Below are 16,722 nucleotides of genomic sequence, written 5' to 3'. Positions count from 1 at the left end.
GGTGTATGGGAAAGCAAAGCTGGGTTTTGTATGGAAGTGTTAACAACTGCAATGGGAATCTAAAAGATCTGTATCTAGATGGAAAAAAGAATCACACAAAAGCAGGATCTGCTCTCCCTTTACTGAGGATATCCTGTACAAAAATACTACAATGATTAATAAGAGACAGTAACAATTTTTGGGCGCAGATAGATATGGAATACAATAACATTATAGATCACCCCAGGACAGTCTGTGGTGAAGAAAAATACTTCAAGGACTTTTTGTTTAGTCCTTTCCTACCTGCCATTGCTTGGTAGGACTTTTCTCCCTTTCCTAAGTGTCCTTTAAATTTCACATAAGGAGTGCATGCTCTGTCAGTTAAGTTTCATTTTCAGAGAACAAACAGATCACTGTACCCCTGGATGATAGCTCCTCCCCACAAAAAAGCCAGGATGCACTTTTGGTTGCAAGGATCAACAGAAATTTATTTCAGCTTAATGAAAACATAGTGCAAAAGACTCATTTTCCCACATAGACGATATCTTATAAAGATCTAGCATAACAATTGTGGGAACACCATACAAATAAAAATCCATGAAATGGTGACTGGAACAGGAGTTCTTCATCTATGCTGCTGTAAAAAAGGTGTGAAATGTAAACCAAGATAATGCAAGGGTACACCAACCTTTATTCATATTTTTAACTATAAAGATGATTTGGGAAGATTTATTAACTAGGCCAGTGAGACCACTATTTGAATGGATTCTCTGATTATCCATATTCACTGACTATCCAATCTCTTGTTTTTAAGAAGGAGCAATGTTTTCTGTAAAACCATGTGCATTCAGAATGGGATTTCTGTGCTTGGAATACAACTTTGATGTTTCTGAGAGGTGTTTATTGCAGATACAGTGACCGTTTGCTTTACACGCCTTTCCGATACACTAAAGTTTATTGTATAGTCAATTATGTTTTGTCAAGTCTGAGCAGCAAAAGCTAAATATTTTTTATTGTTTCATACTGTAAGTGTAATATAAAAATAAAGTACCAGCATAATTTAGTTTACAACAGAAAAAAAAGCAGCCATACTATACTTGACCTAAAGTCTGCACCTATATACAGAAGTGTCCATTTAACTAAGCTTAAAAAACCCCAAAACCCCTTGATTCATTACGCATGACATTCTCTGGTTTTCTTTCCTTTCACTGTGGAATGAAAGTATAACCCCCTTTTGGAAATGTACTTTAGCTGGTTATATCATGAGTCCTGGTTTTTGAATCATCCATTCTACACAGTCATGTTACCACACAGAATTACCAGACACAAGAGTCCAGCATTTTAGCAGATACACAACAGTGATGAATCTCATGTTTTAAGAATACAACACATCCAGTCTGCCCAAGCAAAGTCCTCGTGGGTCACAAGGAACATCAACGCACAGTGCTTGGTGGTTTAGACTGTATGATGAATCTAAGCAGAACAAAAAACGTTTCTCAGTAACAGGTTACTGAAAAAAAACTCCAACCCATCCACCAACTACTAATATGTATAAGGCTTCATGGTTGCTCCTGAGATAAGTTTTAATTGTGAAATACCAATTTGAAATGTTAAGACACTTTCTGCAAAAGAACAGGTTTCTTGTAAAAGCATGCTGGATCCTTCCAAGTCACACCCAGGGTTTCCACCCAGGAAAGAGTCGGCTCAGATTTTTAGGGTCCATGGCCTGTTGTATAAGGAGGTTCACCTGCCCTCCCACACTGAGCACTGTTCCCTCCTCAACACCTTTCAGCTTCTCCTGAAGTCTCATCAGAACACGCTCAGCCACCTTGTTAAAACTCTGGTCGTCACTGCTGGCAGAATAAAAAAAGAAAAACAGGTGCTGTAGGTGTGGATCCTGAACAACACGAGCAACATCCAGGGAGAAAACCATAAAGCAAGGCAACAGTGCAGAAAGAGGAGGGTAAGAAAAAAATCCTGCACCTGGCTTTTCTTTTAGGTTCTTGTGGATCAGTACCAAGTGTAGAGCTCATGTCAGCCTCATCCTCTGGCCTCTGCTGCAAGTACAAAGCTTTCAAGGGGTTCATAGTCCAGTCGAAAAGCGGATCATAGAGCAGCACCTACACAGTAAATAAACCTCTTTTTAATTTAAATTGTTAATTACAGCTAGTTCAGTGCCCTAGCACTGTTGGTAATGCTCACACTAACTACAGTATTAGGAGGTTGAGTGTTTTGGTTTGGTTTTTGTTTTTCTTTTAACCAAAAGAATTGGCCTAAATTGCTTAGTAAATGATCAAACAACAAAACTGCCTCTGATCACTTACAGGTATTTTGTTGTTCTTGCTTCACAAAGTTTTGCCATCAGTTCCACCTCAGCAGTGAACAAGTAATTTTTTAATACATTACTAGGCACTAAATAGAATCATTAGCTTATAACCTGCTTTCAAAAATCAAGTTTCATTTTCTTATTTGTGACTTATGCAAAGAGGATTTAATTCAATCAGTATTATTCCTGCTGGAAATGTTGCACTAGGGCTAGAAGCACGTAGGTATTGAAGAGGGAAAACTGCCTGAAGGAAACAGTTCCCATAGAAAATGCAGACTGGTTATAACTTTACCAAAGATTACATGAATTAACAAATCTGACCAATGCCGCTATGTTCTAATTCAGTACAAAACACCCTAAATGAGTATTTGGTGTAGTGATCCATATGAAGACAAAGCCAAGAAACTGAAGACATTCTGGCAGATTACTGTCCAAAAGAATGAAAAAATGCTTACCTCTACAATAGTCAACAAAGCTTCTTGAGAATTTCTCATAACAGCCATTGTTTTCTCACAGCATCTAGAAAATATTTTACAGTATTTTAGGTTCTTTTTGGTAAAATGAAATAGTATTTTTGTAATTTAAATAATGGATATTTGTACTCCACTTAATTTCTAACATAGGAGTTACTTCTCTGATAATTTCACTTGGGAAAAAAAAAAGAGAGAAATTTAGACATGTAAGACCAAGAGGAGACTGTGCAGTTTGCTGATTATTATTTCTCTGTGGAATTATTATTATTATGGATTATTATTTCTCTGCTTCACTGTCTGAAATATTTCTATATGTGAAATTAACCACTGAGTTAACACTGCCTGTTAGGGTGTGCCACGATGGCAGAATTGCTTGGCTGGATGAAAACAAGTGCCGGGGGTGCTCTGGAATGCACTGGAGAATCGTGGTAGGGTTGTTTTCCATGAAATGAGCAGAGCCAATAGCCAGACTACAAGCAATTGCCAAAACCTCTCCAATGACCTTTGATACAGAAGTTGTTACCTACATTCACTCTCAAGCAAACTAAGCTCCTGGAAGGAATGCCAAACTATCCTATGGGACAGGTACTCCTGTGAAAGAGGGATTAGGCCTCCTGTCTACCTCAGGATGAGAACACACACACCAAAGTGAACTAAACACGTTCACAGCCAATGACTTGTTTACCACTTACACCTGTCAAGTACCAGTCAGGCTGGCTGAGGTAGAAACAGCATCTGCACCAGTGCCTTTTATATTCTTACTTACTTCAGCTGGAGCCAAACAATTCATGTTTTTCTGTATCATGGTTTCAGAAGTAATACAAAACTGTGAATTTGACAGCACCATTTTTAGACTGGAAGTGGCAGTGGCTGCTCCTTCACAGGACAAAGGAGTACTAGGAACTACTTATTAACCTTAATTGCTGCCTTAGAAAGACAACACCTACCCTGTGTGCTTTTTTAAAGACATGAAATTTGGGGGTTGCAAGTACTACGTTCATGAGCATTATCAAAGCCTGAATTGAGAGAAATGTCCTGCTATGTAGGAATCCCTTGGGTCATTCACAGAAGATAGGATGGAGGCTGACAGAAACTCAACATGTTTGGGATTCTTCTGTTTTGCAGTCCAGATCTATTATGGGATTTATATTTTGCACTTGCAAAGTAATATAAAACATATGATCCAAAAGGGAAAAATGACTCCAAATTACTTACATAAAACTAAACAGAAATTAGAGTCAAAACAAATTGGTTCAAAGACATTTAACAACTCCAAATATATAGCACAGCTCTGAAAGAAATGCATAGTTCTGAAGGAAAAAAAAAATCATTCTGAATCAACAGCTAGCTGTGGAGCCTTTGGAAACACTGAGCCCTCCCTGAATTCCACAAGAGGGTGACAGTAACCCATTAGCTAGGGCACAGTATGAAACACTGAGCCACAATAATGAACTTGCAGCTGGTTATATAAATACAAGCATAAGAGTTAAAGGTCAGCATTTAGGTTTGGGTGTTACCAGCAGAAATCTGAGTCTCCTCTCAAGCATCAGAACTATTTAACATGTAACAATCACAATGCTGGAAGTACCCTGCTGCCTCCTTATCCCTGTGCAATACAGGACCACTCACCTTCTGAAGACTCCCTCCACGCCAGTGATACCCATTCCATCCACAATGTCCCTGGTTAATCTAAATGGAACAGTCTCTGGTGTGGGAAGGATTTTGCCTTGCTCAAAAGCAACCCCTAAATGAAAGGATAATAAAAGTTTAAAAAAAAAAAAAAAAAGTTAAAGAAAAATTAAGGTTCTTTTGCTGTCCCACTTACCCAGATCTATATGCACTAGTTCTGCTGTTTGTTCATCTATCAAGATATTCTGAACATGTCTGTCTCCAAGTCCAAGAATGTAGCCAACTGAAACAGAAATATAAGTGCTGAAACCATGTCACAAAAACCACAGAAAGCTTAAGATTGTTGGTGTTATAATAACAGGTGAAAACAAATTAAAAGTGAGAATATTTCTTCCCCCATATAAAGATATTACCAAGGAAAGAACAAATGCCATTCCACAAATCCAAAAAGAAAAGGTTGACTGAATGAAATTGCAAACAGGTTATTCCCATACAGATGTGCACTGTTTTATCTACTCACAGATTTCTTACCCATTTCTATTTGTAGATTAGAGTTTATCAAATATTGCAGCTTTCAAAAAAATTAAAAATTAAAAGCAAGTGCATAATAAAATCAGGTTTTGTTGTTATTACTATCATTAGCAAAACCCCCCCAATGAACCAAACAACTTTTGTCTAAGTCAATTTTAAAAAACTCCAGTGATCCAAATTACAAGATCTTTCATGTAAGCCTATTTCAGTGCTTTACTGTCCTTAAATGTAGAACTCCAAACTACATTTCCCTTGCCGCAATTTACACCTGTTACTGTTTTCATTAGCTGATGGACATGGACAGCAGTAGTATTTCCTAAAAAAATCTTTCATGTGAATTCTACTAAACTGCAGATTTACTTCATTTTTTTTTCAGTAAAAAGGGAGTGCACAACCACGTTAGCATCTAAAATGGGATCTACTGCAATGTGTACAATCTGCTACCAAATGTACAGAACTGAGTCAGCCAAAAAAAATCCACAGTACTTACACTTAAGAACTTCTTTTTCTTTATTATGACAGGAAAATCAAAGCAAAAATCCCAGAGCTTAAATAACCATTTCAGCTATGGATAATAATGCCAGTACAAAGACAGTAAAAGATTGAGCTTTTCAACTCAGCTAAAACATCTGAGGCTACACATTGAATGGATAAATGTTAAAACAATGAAAATAAAAGTCAGGTAGGAAAAAAACCTACCAGAACCTAAGAATACAAACTGCTTATAAAACAAAGAAACACAGAATTTCATTCTTCCTTCTGCAGCAAAAATGGGGGTGGGGAGGAAGAAATCAGAAATCTTAATTACAAAAATAATGCTGATATTCTTGCTGGTCTTTTTTGCCCCCTAATAAGCTTTTTCTGACATGTGACAAAAGCAGGACATGGTAGAAACTGAAATGGTATAAACTCCTTGGCTGTGTAACCTAAAAAGCCACTGTAAATAATCCAATACCTATAGAAGATGTAGCCACACTGCGAGTGTATGCCAATCGTTTTTCAAACCACACTGCTGGATCCAGGAATTTCTCCATGCAGAAATACCGGAACACAGGCTGAAAATTCTCACAGACTTCCATGAACGTTCTGTATTTCTCTTCAGCATGTGTCTTTTGGGCATCCTTTAAACGCATAAGAAATGTTTTACCCAGGGCTAACTGCTTCAGAAGGCAATTACCTCTTCCTTCCTTTCTACCCACCTCCCCTCCATCAAATGCTGCTCTCACTTCTTTTCTCCTTCTGAGCTAAGAATTATTGTCTTTTTTTTCAGCAATTATTAATGTACCTATCTATCTGTTTTACTAAACAATTCTGTTTTCATACACAACTCAGAGGCTAAAAAACATGGGAAAAACCACACTCCTATTTCCTTGATGCAGCAGGTGCCCGTATTTTATAGGCATGTACAGGTAAAATGGATCTTGTTGGGCATTGTTTCCTTCCTTTGCACTCTGTTCTGGTACCTCTGCTTATCTGATGGCCTCATGACACTGTGAGAAAGTCATTCTCACTCATTCCCATGCCAAAGCAGCTCAAAGCCAAAATTAAATACACTTTTATCCCTGTTACTACTATAGCAATTTGAAAGGAAACAGTTTCTTGCACAATCATGGGTATATAAAGTAACAAGTAAACTTGTCTGCAATTTTGTAAACTTCTGGTGAGGTGATCCATGGAAGGGAACTGAAACTCTGTGTTCTGAATCTATTTATTCCACGCCACTGGTCATATTCCTTATTAGAAATACTAAAAGTATAGTACCTAGTTCTCTGTAAATTCCACCCCCCGCCCCCAGCAAATATTATGAGCCAGCTATTTTTCTGGTATTTTTTCAACTTATTTGGACTCACCTGCATTATTTTATAACACTGATAACCAGAGTAATCCTTTGGCCTGTACCTCTTGTGAGCTCCTTCTTCGGCATTCACAAGGAACTCCCCAATGGGAGTTGTTCCTGAGCACCACTCCAGGACTCCACTTCTCTGGGAAAGGGGAACCACCTGGAAAAGCAACACCACAGAGGTGAGGTTATACATGGGGAGGGTTATACACACTAAACTATGAATACTCACCCTGCAGAGCATGGATGCACATTTCTGTTTGTTTAAAAAGACAAAGAATGCCAAACCATGCAGCTGGCCACAAAATATCTTCTAAATACACATGTATACATATATAAAAATCCACTCAAATTTTCTCTACCAAATAATTGCAATTTTTTCCTAGCCCAGAGAATCCTCCACTAGACGTGTCAGCACAACTTAATGATTAGCTACTCCCTGTTTCCTTCAATTTTCTTATGGAAGTCTCTTTATCTCATAATGCAACACCCATTCTCTTTTTCCCTGCTGTTGTTCAATTTTACACACACAAAAACCTGAGTCTTAAATGAAAATTATTCAAAAAATATGACTTTAACTCCATCTGAGAATTCTTAAAACCAGGCTAGCAATTCAGATAAGCACCTTTAGAGATTCCAGAGTGCACATTTCTCATTTGTCAAAGACAAGGGCTTATACATCGAGAGCACTTATTCAGAGGTCACCTTCACAGCTATTATTATAATCCCAAGTACATAAAAAGGAAGGAGGAAGGAAAAGTTCAAGTACATTTTCTGCATCCACACTAAGAATTTATTGCTGTACTCCCAATTAAAAAAAAATCAGTTCAAATTCTGCATGAAAGACCCTAAATGGGACATCTGAATTCAACTGTAAGGAGTATTGCAAGACTAAAATTAATTATTAATTAAGGAATATCACAAGGCAAATTAATGAGAATTCATGAACAAACTTGTATGCTGAAGTTTAATGACTAGCAACTTACAATTTAATGACAGTGCATTACCTAATTTCTTTTCAATTACAAGTTCATATAAAGAAAGCTTTGCAGAGTATATATTGGCCACAAAGAAATTTACTTCAATGATTTGAAAAAAATTAAATTGTAATAAATATATTGTTTATTCTATAACTTAAGGAGCAGTGACTGTTTCATTAACACATAAATAAAAATCCTTTTATATTCTTTTGGGTTAAAAAGGAGGAGAATTGAGAAATAGGCTTTATTTCTCTGCTGCTGCAGCTGTTCAGGGTTACCTTGTATCTTCGGATATTTAATTTCCTCTTTCGTGTTTCAGTGTTTTGCTGGAGCAATGTATTGCACATCTGGAAAACTTGTTGCATGACTGCATCTTGTCTCAGGTCATCACGCCCCTTCAGCATAATCAGAAAAAGCAGTTAAAAAACACTTCTCAGCATCCAATTTCTTGCTCAGCAAGTAAAAAAAAAAAATTTTAAAAAATTGCACAAAACACAAGTTACTTTTCCACAATAATCACTTGCAATAAAATGTAATGAATAGTTGGTTTTTTCCTCTGTATTTCCTGTTTTCTATTAGTGCTCAGCTGCTTAAACAGAACCATCATTAACTTAAATCATCACCACTCTTTTTTTTTGACAGATGCTATTTGATTCAGGTTTCAATCAACCTACATATTTTATGGTTCTCTTTTTAAAAATAGGTGTTTAATTCACCTTTATTTAGCAAGCCAGCACACAGGTGAAGCAGCATCAGTTGGCACTGCAGTTCTGATTGCTGGATGCAGATCTAGTGATTCATGCTTCTCTTTAAAGCTTTCAAAACTTAGCAGCAAAACAGAATTCTCCCAGCAACTGCTCAACGTTTGCATTCAAAGAGAGAATGAAATCAGCTGAGTCTAAGGAGAAATAAATTTTTTGAGAGATTTTTACTCCTGTGTGCTTGCTTTTGATTGCCTCTGAATTGCAAATATTTTTTTATATGGGGAAGAAGAAAGGAGATATTTAACACAGTATGTTGATGGTTTTTATTTACAGTACACTTCAGGTCATCAGCTGAGACATGACTAGGCAAGTCTGGTAGTTGCCAGGTAAGGTACTGGATATTAAAGAACTGCTGAAAAATAATTACAAACATATATAGTATCATTACTTGTTATTTATATTATATTACTTATTAATACTTTGTAATTTCATTTATTAAAGCATTCCTCAATGGAGAAAATTGACAGTGAAGTGTGAAAAGTCTGCTCATGGCACAGAAATGATACATGAGAAAACTGACAGGAGAACTGAAAAAATTCCAGCATGCCAAGTCTCTGAGATGTCATTACAACTGACAGAACCTACCTTAACCAGCTGCCTCCTTTCTTTACCATCTGATCCTACACAATCTATTATTTTAGGCAGATTCATGCCTCCTGCTAAACGAAATTCTTGCTTGAAAGAACTTATTGTGACCAAATTTTCATATTGTCCTGTGGGATCCACCTGAAATTAAAAATAAGGTTAAAATTAGTATAAATATTACCTCCATTTCACTCACACAATGTGGTAATGAGTTGTTTGCAAACCTCATTAGCAGACTATATGCTAAATATTAATATGAGCACTCCATCCTCTACAAGGATAATACCACAAAGGCTACGAAAATATGCTGAGCAAAGGATTTTTTTTGATTCCTCCTTGTTCATCTCATTGGTAGAGGGGATGTGGTGCTGCAGGACTTCCACTAAACAAGCTGTGACACAATGTTAGCCTGTCCCAGCTAGCACTGTCCCAGGAAAATGTTCACATATGGCTGGGGAGCATTAGGCTTAGACTAGGCTGCAAAGGGACTCAGTCTACAATCCCAAACCTGCTGCAGGTTTGGCATTGTACAGGATCTGTACCTCAGCCACTCCCTGTATCCTCATGCCCCAGAGCAACCCGACTCAGTCAGCTGTAAGGAAATACTGCCCCAGCAGGTTACATCACAGACCTGCAGCCATTTCAGCCAGTCTGTACTGGAGGAGAAGAAAGGCAAAGAAAAGAATGATCCAGTTGTACAAAGGAGCAACACCTGGGGCCAACCGGAGCCCTACAAACAGATGTTATTCAGGCACGGGTGGCAACTTCCGGCCTCTGAAGTCAAACACCTTAAAGCAGTCCCTTGACTTACTCAGCTTTATAGACATAGCCTGAGGGATTTCAACACAAGGAATTCTGGCTTTGTAACATTTAAGTTTAGATGCTGGCCCAAAAAGCAACTCTACGTTCTTGAAACTGCTAAGTTTCCCAGGCAGAGCGTGTGGCATCAAAAGGTGAGTGCCTATGCACCCATCCAGTCAATTGTTTATCCCTTATGGAAGGGATAATTTCCCATTAATGAATGGTAAAAGCCTAACAGCAGAAAAGGCAAGTCTATTAATTCTCACACCTTTTTTGACATTCAGTGCCTCCCTGAAACTCTGAGTTAGCACCTACAACACAGGACATTCAGACTCCCAAATCCCCCGAGTGAGTTAGGTAGTTCACCACCCCTTTTGATAATGAGAAACTACTCAGAATTAAGTGGCAAAGCTGTCTTTGTACCATAAACCACTAACCAGCACACCTAAGGCTTGGGATCAAGGTCTTCTAAGGAAACCATCTCACCCTGCACCTCCCACCTGGCAAGAAAGTATCCCCATAAATTGACCTGTAAAAACCATGGGAATTGGATGAAGAGATGTATGCCCTGACTGCCAGTACAAAAGCTTGAAGCTGATTCTATGATGTGGTATTATAGTGTGTATTTTTTCAGTTTCAGTCACCTTAATTTCCATGGTAGGAACAGCAACATCCTCCAAGTTCTTCAGTTTAATAATTGGCTGGTCAGCTGGAATACTTATTCCTTCTGTAATTAAAAGGAATTAATATTGATAAATTCAGAGCTATAAAAATACACCTAAATTGACAAAGCCCAGCTTACATTGCTTTTGGGACCCAAAACCTCACTGCTTACTTGTATTGAGCTGATGTAGATAACCACAGGACAATTGGTGATTTCTGGAGTTTCATACTAAGGGTCTGAGCCCTACAGTGCAAGTAATCACTATGATTTTTAATCCAGACTACATTCTTTATCTATCAAAAATAGGACACAATACTAATGCAGTACCTCTTTTAACTAAATATCATTATTTAGAAATACACTTTTTAGTCTGAGAAAATAAAACCTATCTTCACTATTAAAACAAAAACAGTTTTCCCAAGACTTACTTCTTTGAGATTTCCATGGACTAGGATCTAAATTAGCTAATGTGATGTAAGCATCACACAGTGCTTCGGTGTCTCTAACCATATGAGCTCTTCTTTTCCTTACGACATTCATTATAGTGCTAGCAGCTTCCATTCTGTCCTAAAAAACCCCAATGGAATGCAAACATCAGACCTTGTAAACTAAAGTTTTTAATACTAAAGGTGCATCATAACATGCAGTCAATTAAGTACAATTGAGATATGTCCTATGAAAACAGAGCAAACTGCAGTAAGGGACAGCCCTTTGTGACATGACCTGAAATAATCACGAGAAAAATTCTGTGCTGTCTAACCTGAGATAATGAGTGATGTAAAAGATTCCTAGGGATGGAGAGGGAGCAAACCTGTCCAGGCAAAGTGCAGAAACACATGCAAAAATTCTTCAGAAAAAAGGACAGGCAGGTTTTCAGATGTTCTTCCATCATCTGCCTGCTTCTGTTATTTGCTCCCAGCTGAAGAAAAAAATCTTGCATGCAAAAGACAGAAACCTGTCCATGCATTCCTTCTAAGCCTGACTCTGAAAGACTTAGTTGACTTCAGCATAATCCTGCTCCTAAGGGTGGGATCACAAAACCACTACAAATATGAGAGAAAGGTAAAAAAACCCCACAATGAAATGTGGTAAAAAAATGTATCAGTGTGGGGGGTAAGAGGGAAGTGACAACCATGTCAGGCCTACAGTGATGGGGGAAAGAAGGGGCAATACTTTATATGCAGGATGATTCCAAAGATAGGTTAAACAAAAATTAAGCAATAATAACAGTAACATGAAACCACAGTTCAGTATTAGCTATCAGCATGGCTTTTAACATATCAAGGACCAAAAGATAGACTGCACAAGGCTAAATGCTTAGATGGAACACAGGGTACCACTCAAAGCAGAAAAAATACTCAATATGTACTTTCAATAATAAACCCACTCAAGTCTTTCTGGCATCTAAAATGCCTTTTACACAATGACACATCAGGGACTGTTATCACAAGAGTATGCAATAATTGGGGCTATTTGTGGCACAAAACATTAACTACATTTTGTTCAACCCTGTAATTATTTCTTTCAATAATAATTACCTACAAAAGGGGGTAGTAAAAGTACTGTTTCCCTCCTACTGTTGCTTAACAAAAGTCTGCTGATGAGCTCTGTACTAAAATATCCCTTTACATGGTTTGTTTTTTTTTTTCCATTTTTTAACAAAATTAAAGGATTGAATGCGATTAATAGAATAGAAGTTTTTGTAGTCACCACGTCAAGCTGGGAGATCTCTTTTGGTGCATTTTTAATTAACTTATTTGTTCTTATTGCATCTGGTTTTGTGAGGAGTTCATCTTTGCCAGCATTAGCCAAAGCTAATATTATAAACAGAGTATGATGTGGATGATCCAGTGAAATTCGAGCCATTAGCTGCCAACAAAAGAAAAAGATCCCATTATCAAAAACAGTACAGAAGAAGAAAAACAATACTTAATTAACATTATTAATTCTTTTGAACTTCTAAGGCTCCTAACACGAAATGAAAGGTAATAATTAAGACAGTATTTCCACAACTGAAAAAACATGCAAAGTATATTTCTATAGCTGCATAAGACTACTCTTACACTACAAATAAATACATGAAGTAGAAATGAAAAAAGTCCCAAATCCTCTTCCCCCACCATACTGATTTGGCATCACTCATTTTTAATATACCCTTATCACCTACATAACTTGTTTAGCTATAGTTGCTCAGAGGAAGGTGGATATGTTTAGAAGAAGGCACTACCAAGCCAATCGAGGTATCTTTAGATAAAAAAAGCAAATATTACATTATTCAGGACTTTGTGAAATCCTAAACCACCCATCATCTTTGTTCCCATCCGAGCAGCCAGCTGGTACATCAGAGGCAAGAACTTGTATGAAGGGATCTTCTGTGCATTTTTCTGTAGTAGAGAAAACTCAGTTAGAGAGCTGTACTAAACGCCTAACAAAAATTTTAACCATAAAATACATTTTTTTAAATTAAGAATAATGGCTGTGTGATAAAATAACAATTCAGTGAGCATCACATCACCTTGGCCCATGTCTCCTAAATGCTACAAGTCCTTCATAGGAGAGTTACTATTTTCTATTCTACCTGTCATGGCTTTTCACCTAAAAGTATATATAATATGAACAAGAATAATGTACCCTAAGGATGTTGAAGATGGGAAGATTCCAAGGTATGTGAAGAACAAGGTGACCACAGTAAAGATCATGAGATACGTTTAATCATACAGACTTGTCAAATCAAAATGCTAATTTAAGTTAAATTAAAATGCATTGAGAACTACAGGTCTCACTGATGAAAAACTGTTGTCATGATAAGCAATGACAACTGAAAAAAGCAAGTTTTTGGGAAAAGTTGTGGAGCTACATAATTCATCTTCTAGAAATACAGGAGAAGGAGAAGAAAGATATTTATTTGTCAAAGCACTAGGAAAAAAATGGAGCAAACATATACCTTCATCATTTCGTTGACTCTATCAACTCCGGAATTTTCAAGCCATAGGGAACAGAGTCGGAATATCCACATATCATGTTCTTCTCCACTCAATAAACAGCTGATGTAGTTCTCCACTGCTTTACACAAGAAGCGTTTACGATCCTCAGTTAGGGCTTGTATTGCACCTTCATCCAGCTCAAGTTCTCGCTGAACCTTCACTGTGTATCTACATGAAGAGACATTATTTTTAAACAACAAATTATTTCTTAATGAACTTACAGCAAGGCCTTTCCCAGCTCTGTCACTTACTAATTTAACTTTAAGTTGTTTTGTATGTACAGGCACAGTAAAATAAACAACTAAGAAACTGAACAGTGGGAGCTACTCCCTTGCTGTATGTGCACACAGATGCACTGCTCTAAGTAAACTTCCAGTCAGTGTCTTCTTTTAAATGATTTAATCTCAATATCGGTATAAATTTGAATATCCAGTACAGATCATTTGTGTAAAGACTTCCGTTTCCAGCAGCTGAAGTTTATCCTTTTCTGCTCACTTGCAGTTGCTCTTACTAAATCCTTAAGAATTCCGTATTAAATTTAATTCTACTATCTCACTAAATGTGTAACAGAGAAAAATCTCAACTCATTTATTTACACTATGTAACATTTTGTCAAATAAACTGAACAGATCCAGGGAATAAACATGAATTCCAGGCCATGATCATCCATACTGTGTCCCTGGCTTAGTTTTGGCCCAAACTATCCAGCACACACCTAGACCATATCCAGGCACAGTTGAGAAACCATTCACAACAAGCACTCTGGATTTGATCACTGCTTTGTGGAGAAGGGAAAAGGCAGCTGTAAAGATGTGACCCATGCTGCACCTCTTGCCCAGAGAGTAGAGCTGAAGCCTGTGACAGCTCCACAGTAACCAGTCCCTACTTGAATGCTCACTTGTTGGTCTGAACTCTGCGCTCCCTGATGAGACCGACCTCCTCCTTGGCCTTCTTCAGCAGTGCCTGCTTATTTTCAAACTCTGAGGATTTCATGTAATTCTCAATTCGCTGGTACTGATTATCAGAAAAACGCGCCAAGGAGAGGAAAGCCTTCATCTTTCCTTTCTTCAGCTCATCACTGCTGTCTCCACTGGGGCTTGCAGCAATTTCCACAGCCTAAAGGAGAAGTTACAATGGTAAGACCAATAATCAGGTAACTAGAGCTGCATAATACTTGATGAAACTCTATTATCACAGAAAAACAGAATGGTTGAGGCTGGAAGGGACATCTGGAGCTTATCTTATTCATCTCCCTTCCTGCTCAGGCAGGGTCACCTGCTTGAATACATTATTTAATATTGCCTGTGATGGAATAAATATGCATACAAAATAAACCTAACAGACTGAATATTTTTCTCCTAAGTGAATGTAATCTTTGAGAAATGTTTCAGTGCAAACAGCCAAAAAGATTATTGTGTATGAAATAGCTTTAGTAACCATACAGGAATTTTCCACACTTATCTATCTCTTACAGTAATGAGGCATGAAGTTTTACAATAGTCTTACAGCCTTATGTCACAAGACGGTGAGAAAAAAACAGAAGCTAGTCCAAAATATACCAAAAGAAAAGGAAATTAGATATGAAAGTCATGGATTCAAATCATCAGAGTGAAGAAAGTATATAGATAGCAACAGAGACAGGTAACTACTTTGATTTTCACAAATTAGCATGAAATAAAGAAATGCAGACCAGACAAATATTAATAAAAACATTTCTATTACTGGCTAAGATCTTAAAAGAAAAAAATTACAGTACTTTGAAACACTAGAACAAGATGTTGCAGCATCTCGGGGTGACCTTATTGCTCTCTACAGCTGCCTGAAAGGAGGTTGTAGCCAGGTGGGAGCCAATCTCTTCTCCCAGGTAACAAGTGACAGAACAAGAGGACGTAACCAGAGCAGCAGCACCAGGGGAGGCTCAGGTTGGACATGAGGAAGAATTTCTTCACAGAAAGGGGGATTAGACATTGGAATGGCCTGCCCAGGGAGGTGGTGGAGTCACCATCCATAGCAGTGTTTAAGGGAAGAGTGGAAGTGGCACATCAGGGTCTGGTTGATGTGGTGGTGGTGGGTCACAGGTTGGACTTGATGATCTCAGAGGTCTTTTCCAACCTGACTGATTCTGTGGTTCTGTGAAATATAATGGCCATACTGAAAGCCTGGCGAATGAATAATCTGTCCTGAGAAGGAAGAGGTAGGGAACAGGAAAGGGAAACTAGACTGGTAGTTGTAATCACTACACTTCTAAGCCAATATAAGATGTTCCACTGTGATTTCTACAAAGGCATATTCTGAACACTTTATAAGATTACAGTGCTACACAATACAATGTGAAACCCTAATACTTACATATAAGAAACCATATTTTCAATATAGAAAAATAAAGGCTGCACTGAAAAATCTACTTGGTATTTTAACACAGCATTATCTCAAAGATTGCACATTTCAAAGACTGGATGCACCTTTTCTAAGTATTTCTGCATGATGACTGTAGGGTTTTCCAAGCATGTTTCTGCTAACCAGGTACCGCAGAGCCTCAGGCACTCTGTATACATCAATTTCAGGTGACGATCATTCTCGACCTTTGAAAAAGCAAGTTTTGGGAAAAAAATTAAAGAGAGGGAGGCATCAAACAAAAATATCTTTTACATATGAGGTAGGCAATTTCTAAAGTTTTAAACCCTGAATAGAATTCAATCACTGAGGCTTATTACACATAATGCTAATCTACAGTCATTTTCCATCCACATCTACAGTAGTCAATAACCTTAAATCACATTCACATTCAATGTAAGACTAAAGGAGAGCACATATTTTAAAATACCAGATAGTTTGAACAATGAAAAACAGAATAAACCAATGATAAAATGAAATAAAAATTTTAAAAATTCACAACATGATTTCAGAATTGTATTTTATAACGTCCCCATTTAGTCGCAAGTACCACAGACAACTCCATAGATAACAGTCAGGAACCACAATAGCCATGTGTGATCATCAAATTCTTCAGACAGACTTCTACATGGAAACTTGATTAAAAGTGCTCTGAGAACATGATGGAGCAGGTTTCCAAAGGACTTTTCTCCAGATTGGATGCTCAGCTTTAACTGTAGAGTAGGATATTATGGAGTATTGCAAAATACTCCTACTATAGGATACATATTAA

General features: G+C 37.5%; 1 protein-coding gene across 3 annotated transcripts in view; it reads right to left on the bottom strand.

Moving 5' to 3' along the window:
- Positions 1 to 440: 440 nt before the first annotated feature.
- Positions 441 to 16,722, bottom strand: part of ATM (ATM serine/threonine kinase) — a 59,985-nt gene continuing 43,703 nt past the window's right edge. The window contains exons 48-63 of one of the 3 annotated variants that reach the window (XM_039564473.1): positions 16,019 to 16,138; positions 14,455 to 14,672; positions 13,517 to 13,724; positions 12,843 to 12,956; positions 12,283 to 12,441; positions 11,001 to 11,139; positions 10,553 to 10,635; positions 9,108 to 9,248; positions 8,037 to 8,153; positions 6,789 to 6,938; positions 5,894 to 6,059; positions 4,604 to 4,690; positions 4,408 to 4,522; positions 2,761 to 2,824; positions 1,963 to 2,099; positions 441 to 1,832 (exon numbers count right to left, since the gene is read on the bottom strand). In XM_039564473.1, the coding sequence (XP_039420407.1) occupies positions 1,649 to 1,832; positions 1,963 to 2,099; positions 2,761 to 2,824; positions 4,408 to 4,522; positions 4,604 to 4,690; positions 5,894 to 6,059; positions 6,789 to 6,938; positions 8,037 to 8,153; positions 9,108 to 9,248; positions 10,553 to 10,635; positions 11,001 to 11,139; positions 12,283 to 12,441; positions 12,843 to 12,956; positions 13,517 to 13,724; positions 14,455 to 14,672; positions 16,019 to 16,138 (2,202 nt within the window). In that variant the 3' untranslated portion in view covers positions 441 to 1,648. The remainder of the gene's footprint in view (positions 1,833 to 1,962; positions 2,100 to 2,760; positions 2,825 to 4,407; positions 4,523 to 4,603; positions 4,691 to 5,893; positions 6,060 to 6,788; positions 6,939 to 8,036; positions 8,154 to 9,107; positions 9,249 to 10,552; positions 10,636 to 11,000; positions 11,140 to 12,282; positions 12,442 to 12,842; positions 12,957 to 13,516; positions 13,725 to 14,454; positions 14,673 to 16,018; positions 16,139 to 16,722) is intronic. The other 2 variants (XM_039564486.1, XM_010400560.4) reach the window with 2 other exon arrangements.

This window comes from Corvus cornix, chromosome 1 (genome assembly GCF_000738735.6).
Source record: "Corvus cornix cornix isolate S_Up_H32 chromosome 1, ASM73873v5, whole genome shotgun sequence".
Classification (NCBI taxonomy): domain Eukaryota; kingdom Metazoa; phylum Chordata; class Aves; order Passeriformes; family Corvidae; genus Corvus; species Corvus cornix.
This window is presented reverse-complemented; position numbering and strand designations above follow the sequence as displayed.